The sequence below is a fragment of the Pezoporus occidentalis genome, unplaced genomic scaffold (genome assembly GCF_034315485.1).
Source record: "Pezoporus occidentalis ecotype Australia unplaced genomic scaffold, CSIRO_AGI_Poc_V1 ctg1921, whole genome shotgun sequence".
In the NCBI taxonomy this organism is placed as follows: domain Eukaryota; kingdom Metazoa; phylum Chordata; class Aves; order Psittaciformes; family Psittacidae; genus Pezoporus; species Pezoporus occidentalis.
In genome coordinates, this window is record NW_026913773.1 from 1 (window position 1) to 9,634 (window position 9,634).

General features: G+C 62.9%; 1 protein-coding gene across 1 annotated transcript; it reads right to left on the reverse strand.

The window, feature by feature from the left end:
* Positions 1–416: 416 nt before the first annotated feature.
* On the reverse strand, positions 417–8,458 carry KEAP1 (kelch like ECH associated protein 1; the record flags this gene model as incomplete). The annotated part of the gene is made up of 4 exons (XM_062617162.1): positions 8,337–8,458; positions 6,399–7,036; positions 3,240–3,928; positions 417–632 (listed from the first exon to the last, which is right to left on the reverse strand). Coding segments are annotated over exons 2-4 (1,478 nt in total), but the record flags the coding sequence as incomplete, so codon positions are not given.
* Positions 8,459–9,634: the final 1,176 nt, after the last annotated feature.

Here is a 9,634-nt window from a genome sequence, read left to right on the forward strand (position 1 = left end):
CCCCATTTCCCCTATAGGACCCCCCATATAACCTCCCATTTCCCCTATAGAACCCCCCCATAGAACCCCCCTTCCCCCTATAGAACCCCCCCATATAACCTCCCATTTCCCCTATAGACCCCCCATAGAACCCCCCCTTTCCCCTATAGACCCCCCCATAGAACCCCCCTTCCCCCTATAGAACCCCCCCACAGAACCCTCCATTTCCCCTATAGATCCCCCTATAGACCCCCCCCATTTCCCCTACAGACCCCCCCATATAACCCCCATTTCCCCTATAGAACCCCCCCATATAACCCCCATTTCCCCTATAGAACCCCCCATAGACCCCTCCAGACCCCCCCCCTTTCCCCTATAGCACCCCCCATAGACCCCTCTATAGAATCCCCCTTTCCCCTATAGACCCCCCCATAGACCCCCTCTCACCGGCGCCGCTGCGGATCGTGGCCATGGCCGCCACCGGCCGCCAGGTGTCGCTCTCGGGGTGGTAGCGCTCTGCGGAGCGCAGGCGGCTGCTGCCGTCGAACCCCCCCACGGCGTAGAGCAGGCGGTGCAGCGCCGCCACCCCCACCCCGATGCGCCGCGACTGCATGGGGGCCACCCGCTCCCACGCGTCCCGCTCCGGGTCGTACCTGCGGGACGGGCACGGCCGTGGAGAGAGCACGAGGGGCCGGGACCCACGGGAAACAACGGGGGGGTCCCATGGGAAACAATGGGGGGGGGCATGGGAAACAATGGGGGGAGCATGGGAAACAATGGGGGGGCATAGGAAACAATGGGGGGGCCATGGGAAACAATGGGGGGGCCATGGGAAACAATGGGGGGGGCATGGGAAACAATGGGGGGGCCATGGGAAACAATGGGGGGGCCATAGGAAACAACGGGGAGTCCCATGGGAAACAATGGGGGGGGATGGGAAACAATGGGGAGCCCCATGGGAAACAATGGGGGGAGCATAGGAAACAATGGGGGGGGCATGGGAAACAATGGGGGGGGGCATAGGAAACAATGGGGAGCCCATGGGAAACAATGGGGGGGCCATAGGAAACAACGGGGAGCCCATGGGAAACAACGGGGAGCCCACGGGAAACAACAGGGAGCCCATGGGAAACAATGGGGAGCCCATGGGAAACAATGGGGGGGCCATGGGAAACAATGGGGAGCCCATGGGAAACAATGGGGGGGGCATGGGAAACAATGGGGGGGCCATGGGAAACAATGGGGGGGGCATGGGAAACAATGGGGGGGGCATGGGAAACAATGGGGGGGCATGGGAAACAATGGGGAGCCCCATAGGAAACAATGGGGGGGGATGGGAAACAATGGGGGGGGCATGGGAAACAATGGGGGGGGCATGGGAAACAATGGGGGGGGCATGGGAAACAATGGGGGGGGGGCATGGGAAACAATGGGGGGGGGCATGGGAAACAATGGGGAGCCCATAGGAAACAATGGGGGGAGCATGGGAAACAATGGGGAGCCCATAGGAAACAATGGGGGGGGCATGGGAAACAATGGGGGGAGCATGGGAAACAATGGGGGGGGATGGGAAACAACGGGGGGGTCCATGGGAAACAATGGGGAGCCCATGGGAAACAATGGGGAGCCCATGGGAAACAATGGGGGGGGATGGGAAACAATGGGGGGGGCATGGGAAACAATGGGGGGGGATGGGAAACAATGGGGGGGGGCATGGGAAACAATGGGGGGGGCATGGGAAACAATGGGGGGGGCATGGGAAACAATGGGGGGCCCATGGGAAACAATGGGGAGCCCATGGGAAACAATGGGGGGGGCATGGGAAACAATGGGGGGAGCATGGGAAACAATGGGGGGGCATGGGAAACAATGGGGGGGCCATAGCAAACAAGGGGGGGGGCCCATAGCAAACAATGGGGAGCCCATGGCAAACAACGGGGAGCCCATGGCAAACAATGGGGAGCCCATAGGAAACAATGGGGGGCCCATAGGAAACAATGGGGAGCCCATAGGAAACAATGGGGGGCCCATAGGAAACAACGGGGAGCCCTAGCGAAGATCTGGGACCCATAGGAAACAATTGGGAGTCCATAGGAAACAATGGGGAGCCCTAGGGAAGAGCTGGGACCCATAGGAAACAATGGGGAGCCCATAGCAAACAATGGGGACAGCGCAAAGAGCCAGGACCCATAGGAAACAATGGGCGCCCCATAGGAAACAATGGGGACCCCTAGGGAAGAGCTGGGACCCATAGGAAACAATGGGGGCTCCCTAGGGCACAGCCAGGCCGCATAGGGCATAAGGGGGACCCCTAGGGAAGAGCCAGGACTCATAGGAAACGATGAGGAGGCCCCCAAAGAACTGGGACCCATAAGAAACAATGGGGACCCCCCCCTGCAGTTCTGTGCCCCATAGAGCACACTGGGAGCCCCATAGAGCAGATTGCCCCCCCCAGCTCTGTGCCCCATAGGAAACAATGGGGACCCTCCCAAAGAGCCGGGCCCCATAGAAAACAGAGGGGGACCCCCCCAAAGAGGCAGGCCCCATAGGAAACAATGGGTGCTCCCCAAGGCAGAGCTGTGCCCCATAGGCTACATTAGGGACCCCCGTTGAAGATAAGTGCCCCATAGGGCACACTGGGCACCCCAATGAACATCCATGCCCCACAGCCCACACTGGGGGCCCTATAGACCCCATCAACCCCCCCACACACACACCCATACCCCACAGCAGGCCCCCCATTCCCATTCCCATTCCCATTCCCAATCCCATCCCATTCCCAATCCCATTCCCAATCCCATTCCCATCCCCATTTCCAGCTCCATTCCCACTCCAGTTCCCATCCCATCCCCAGCCCCATTTCCACCCCATCCCATCCCATTCCCACTCCAGTTCCCATCCCATTCCCAACCCTGTTCCCTTCCCATTCCTACCCTATCCCATTGCCATTCCCAATCCCATTCCATTGCCATTCCCAATCCCATTCCACTGCCATTCCCAATCCCGTTCCCACCCCATTCCCAATCCCATTCCCACCCCATCCCCTTCCCATTCCCACCCCATCCCCTCCTATTCCCAATCCCATTCCCACCCCATTCCCAATCCCGTTCCCACCCCATCCCCAATCCCGTTCCCACCCCATCCCCTTCCAATTCTCACCCCATCCCTGTCCCATTCCCAATCCCATTCCCACCCCATCCCCTTCCCATTCCCACCCCATTCCCCATCCCCATCGCGCATCCCCACGCCCCCGTCCCTACCTCTCCACGCTGCTGTGATGCACGCAGCCGTGCGACCCCCCCACGGCGTAGATGAGCCCGTCGATGACGCCCACGCCGATGCGGTTGCGCGGCACGCTCATGGGCGCGCAGGCGCTCCAGCTGTTCGTCATCGGGTTGTAGCAGTCGAGGGCCGCCGAGTCCGTGTTGCCGTCGGGCGCGTTGTTCCGCCCGCCCACCGCGTAGAAGAGCCCCCCGACCACGCACCCCCCCAGGCCGCTGCGCGGCACCTGCAGGTCGGCCAGGCGCAGCCAGGAGCCGTCGCGGGGGTTGAAGGCCTCCAGGAAGCAGAGCGAGTGGCGGTAGTAGCCGCCGGCGGCGTAGATGAGCTGGCCGACCTTGGGCGCGCGGCCCGGCGCCGCGGCGGGGGCCGCCTTGTGCAGGGTGAGGTCGCGGAAGATCTGCGCCAGGTAGTCCTTGGAGCGCGAGTCGGCGCGCAGGATCTCGCAGCGCTGCAGCTGCGTCTGCAGGAAGTGCGGCGTGAGCGAGTGGCAGCGCACGGCGCGCAGCAGGGCCTGCACGTAGGGCCGCCGGTTGGCGCAGTCGTGTTTGACCCAGTTGATGCAGGCGTGGAAGACCTCGGACTCGCAGCGCACGTTGAGCTCGTCGCGGCTGACGAGCGTGGCCAGCTGGCAGTGGGAGAGGTTGAAGAACTCCTCCTGCTTGGAGACCTGCGGGGGAAAGGGAGGAAGAGGTGATGGGGTTGGGTTGGAGGTGATGGGATGGGGTTGGAGGTGATGGGATGGGGTTGAGGGCAATGGGATGGGATAGGGGCGATGGGATGGGATAGGGGCAGTGGGAGAGGTTGAAGAACTCCTCCTGCTTGGAGACCTGCGGGGGAAAGGGAGGAGGAGGTGATGGGGTTGGGTTGGACTGGGGGCAATGGGATGGGATAGGGGCAATAGGGTGGGATAGGAGCGATGGGATGGGATAGGGGCAGTGGGAGAGGTTGAAGAACTCCTCCTGCTTGGAGACCTGCGGGGGAAAGGGAGGAGGAGGTGATGGGGTTGGGTTGGAGGTGATGGGATGGGGTTGGGGGCAATGGGATGGGATAGGGGCAATGGGAGAGGTTGAAGAACTCCTCCTGCTTGGAGACCTGCGGGGGAAAGGGAGGAAGAGGTGATGGGGTTGGGTTGGACTGGGGGCAATGGGATGGGATAGAGGCGATGGGATGGGATAAGGGCAATGGGATGGGATAGGGGCAGTGGGAGAGGTTGAAGAACTCCTCCTGCTTGGAGACCTGCAGGGGAAAGGGAGGAAGAGGTGATGGGGTTGGGTTGGAGATGATGGGATGGGGTTGGGGGCAATGGGATGGGATAGGGGCGATGGGATGGGATAAGGGCAATGGGATGGGATAGGGGCAATGGGAGAGGTTGAAGAACTCCTCCTGCTTGGAGACCTGCGGGGGAAAGGGAGGAAGAGGTGATGGGGTTGGGTTGGAGGTGATGGGATGGGATAGGGGCAATGGGATGGGATGAGATAGGGGCAGTGGGAGAGGTTGAAGAACTCCTCCTGCTTGGAGACCTGCGGGGGAAAGGGAGGAAGAGGTGATGGGGTTGGGTTGGAGGTGATGGGATGGGGTTGGGGCAATGGGATGGGATGGGATAGGGGCGATGGGATGGGATAAGGGCGATGGGATGGGATAGGGGTGATGGGATGGGATAGGGGCGATGGGATGGGATAGGGGCAGTGGGAGAGGTTGAAGAACTCCTCCTGCTTGGAGACCTGCGGGGGAAAGGGAGGAAGAGGTGATGGGGTTGGGTTGGAGGTGATGGGATGGGATAGGGGCGATGGGATGGGATAGGGGCGATGGGAGAGGTTGAAGAACTCCTCCTGCTTGGAGACCTGCGGGGGAAAGGGAGGAAGAGGTGATGGGGTTGGGTTGGACTGGGGGCAATAGGATGGGATAGGGGTGATAGGGTGGGATAGGAGCGATGGGATGGGATAGGGGCAATGGGAGAGGTTGAAGAACTCCTCCTGCTTGGAGACCTGCGGGGGAAAGGGAGGAAGAAGTGATGGGGTTGGGTTGGACTGGGGGCAATGGGATGGGATAGAGGCAATGGGATGGGATAAGGGCAGTGGGAGAGGTTAAAGAGCTCCTCCTGCTTGGAGACCTGCGGGGGAAAGGGAGGAAGAGGTGATGGGGTTGGGTTGGACTGGGGGCGATGGTATAGGGGCGATGGGATGGGATAAGGGCAGTGGGAGAGGTTGAAGAACTCCTCCTGCTTGGAGACCTGCGGGGGAAAGGGAGGAGGAGGTGATGGGGTTGGGTTGGAGGTGATGGGATGGGGTTGGGGGGCAATGGGATGGGATAGAGACGATGGGATGGGATAGGGGCAGTGGGAGAGGTTGAAGAACTCCTCCTGCTTGGAGACCTGCGGGGGAAAGGGAGGAAGAGGTGATGGGGTTGGGTTGGACTGGGGGCGATGGGATAGGGGCGATGGGATAGGGGCAGTGGGAGAGGTTGAAGAACTCCTCCTGCTTGGAGACCTGCGGGGGAAAGGGAGGAGGAGGTGATGGGGTTGGGTTGGACTGGGGGCAATGGGATGGGATAGAGGCAATGGGATGGGATAGGGGCGATGGGATGGGATAAGGGCAGTGGGAGAGGTTGAAGAACTCCTCCTGCTTGGAGACCTGCGGTGGGGAAAGGGGAGGAGGTGATAGGGTTGGGTTGGATTGGGGGCAATGGGATGGGATAGGGGTGATAGGATGGGATAGGAAACGGGATGGGATAGGGGGCAATGGGGTGGGAGCCATAGGGGGGCCTTGGACCCGCTTATACTCCTTGGGGCAGGTTCCATCCCTTGGGGCAGGTTCCTCATTGCCCCCATCCCTTTGGGGCAGGTCCCTCGCAGCTCCATCCCTTTGGGTCGGATCCATCCCTTTGGGTCAGATCCATCCCCTCTGGGTTGGATCCATCCCCTTTGGTTCAGCCCCATCCCTTTGGGTCTCATCCATCCCTTTGGGGCAGATCCTTCATTGCCCCCATCCCTTTGGGTCAGATCCATCCTTTTGGTTCAGATCCATCCCCTCTTGGTCAGATCCATCCCCTTTGGGTTGGATCCATCTCTCTGGTTCCTCCCCATCCCTCTGGTTCACCCCCATCCCATCGGATCAGACCCCCCCCCCTTCGCCCCATACCTCCCCGAAGTGCATGTAGATGTACTCGCGGGCGCGCTGGTGCAGGTCGGGGCAGCCGATGTGCTCGGCGAAGGCGGCGATGCCGATGGCGTTGCTGGGGTGGAGCTGGCGGGCCAGGAAGTCGGCGCAGGCCCGCACCACGCGGTCCATCTGGTACATGACGGCGCCGTTCATGAGGTGCAGGACGCAGCTCTCACCCACGGCCACCGAGGCCGTGTAGGCGAACTCCACCAAGCGCTCCATGGCCTTGGGGTGCACGCCCTCGATGGGCACCACCTCCATGCCTTGCTCTTTGAGGCCGGCCGTGAACATGGCCTTGAAGACGGGGCTGGATGCGGCCAGGACCACTTTGTGCGCGGGGATGTCGGCGGTGGCGGCGGCGGCGGCATCGTCGCCGTCGCCGTGGTAACGGATGCTCAAGGTGACGTCGCACAGGTGCCGGTCCAGGCGGAGCTGGTTCATGACGGCCAGCGCGGCCGTGGGGTGCTCGGCCAGGCTGTAGCTGAAGGAGCTCGACCCCCCCGCCGAGGGGGTCACCTCGGCCGCGCACTCCGGGGCTGGGGGGGAGGACATGGCCCCAGCATCGCAGGGGGAACCCCCCCCCCGCGGCTTGGGGTTAAGGGGATGGGGGGGTGGACCTGGAGGGAGAGAAAATGGGGGGGGGGATGATGTGGTTTGGGCCCAGCATCATAGGGACCCCCCCAATAACAAGGATAGAAGGGGGGGCACCCCCATATCAACCCCAGGGAACCCATAGGGGAAACTGGGATGGGGGGTGGACCACTTGGCCACAGCATCATAGGGACCCCCCCCCAATACCAAGGTTAGAAGGGGGGCACCCCCATATCAACACCAGGGAACCCATAGGGGAAACTGGGATGGGGGGTGGACCACTTGGCCACAGCATCATAGGGACCCCCCCAATACCAAGGTTAGAAGGGGGGCACCCCCATATCAACCCCAGGGTACCCATAGGGGAAACTGGGATGGGGGGTGGACCACCCAATACCAAGGTTAGAAGGGGGGCACCCCCATATCAACACCAGAACATCCATAGGGAAAACTGAGGCACTGGGGGTACCATTTGGACACAGCATCACAGGGACACCCCCGATACCAAGGTTAGAAGGGGGGCACCCCCATATCAACACCAGAACATCCATAGGGAAAACTGAGGCACTGGGGGTACCATTTGGCCACAGCATCATAGGGCCCCCACCCAATACCAAGGATAGAAGGGGGAGCACCCCCATATCAACACCAGGGCAAACATAGGGGAAATGATATCAAGCACCATGTTCCCCCCCCGGTTGGGGGGCACCCATATCTGGAGACACTGAGTCACAGCATCATAGGGACCGGACCCCCCAATATCAAGGTTAGAAGAGGGGCACCCCCATATCAACACGAGGGCACCCATAGGGGAAATGAGGTGGGGGGGCCAACCCCTTGGTCACAGCATCACAGGGACCCCCCCAATACCAAGGATAGAAGGGGGAGCACCCTCAAATCAACACCAGGGCACCCATAGGGGAAACGGAGGTGGGGGAATACAACATGGACACAGCATCATAGAGACCCCCCCCAGGTTGGGGTTAAGGCAATGGGGTTGAACCTATAGGGAGAGAAAGGGGGGGGGGGGGGCAGCCCAAAATGGGGTTAGGGGGAAAATGAGGCGGGGGGGGGGGGGGCACCATCGCAGTGACCCCCATTGGAGTTGGGGGGGGGGGGGGCACCCATCCAACACGCTCCGAGTGACGTGGCCCCCCCCCTCCCCCCATAGGGACGCATTGGGGGGGGTGGGGGTGTTCCGGTATCTCCGGGTTGGGGGGGGGGGGAGGGGCGGTTCCAATGCTTGTGCCCCGGGGGGAGGGGGTCCGGAGGGGCGGGGCCAAGCGGGGGGTGGGGGGGCCCCGGGGGGGGTCTCGGGGGTCTCACCCGTCCATGGCGCGGCCCCGACGGCAGCGGGAGGCGGCGGGGGGGGCGCGGGGGGGGCAGTGACTAAGCACGGAGCGGAGCCCCCGCCGCCGTAAGAGTCCCCCGCGGCCGGGCCACGCCCCCCGGGGTGACGTCAGGAGGACACGCCTCCCCCCCCTCTCCCCTCCCTTTTCTGTCATAATAAGAGTCAATGGGAAGGGAAAGGGGGGGGGGAGGAAGGAGCGTGACCTCGTGTGACCCCCAGGGGGGATTTGTTGGGGATAGGGAGGAAAATGGGGGGGGACGGGGAGGGAATGGGGGGAATATGGGGGATAAGGTTGGGAAAGGGACGTGCATGGGGACGGGGACGTGGCGGGAGGACAGGGATGAGGAAAGGACGGGGACAGGGATGGGGACGGGCGATGGGGCAGGGATGGGGACGGGGCAGGGATGGGGATGGAGCGATGGGGCAGGGATGGGGACGGGCGATGGGGCAGGGATGGGGATGGAGCAATGGGGCAGGGATGGGGATGGAGCAATGGGGCAGGGATGGGGACGGGGCAATGGGGCAGGGATGGGGACGGGGCAATGGGGCAGGGATGGGGACGGGGCAGGGATGGGGACGGGCGATGGGGCAGGGATGGGGACGGGCGATGGGGCAGGGATGGGGATGGAGCGATGGGGCAGGGATGGGGATGGAGCAATGGGGCAGGGATGGGGACGGGGCAGGGATGGGGACGGGCGATGGGGCAGGGATGGGGATGGAGCGATGGGGATGAGAGATTGGGACGGGCGATGGGGCAGGGATGGGGATGGAGCCATGGGGCAGGGATGGGGATGGAGCAATGGGGCAGGGATGGGGATGGAGCGATGGGGCAGGGATGGGGATGGAGCGACGGGGATGGAGCGATGGGGATGAGAGATGGGGACGGGCGATGGGGCAGGGATGGGGATGGAGCAGGGATGGGGATGGAGCGATGGGGCGGGGATTGAGCGATGGGGCAGGGATGGGGACGGGCGATGGGGCAGGGACGGGCGATGGGGCAGGGATGGGGATGGAGCAATGGGGCAGGGATGGGGATGGAGCGATGGGGATGAGAGATGGGGACGGGCGATGGGGCAGGGATGGGGATGGAGCAATGGGGCGGGGATGGAGCGATGGGGCAGAGCTCGCTCTATGGGGCAGAGCCCCCTCCCTATGGGTCAGACCCGGCTCTACGGGGCCCCACGTGACCCATAACCATGACGCCCCTCCCCTTCCCCCCCTCCCCACGTGACGCCACTTCCGCCCCTCCCGCACCCAAGATGGCGGCGGGCGG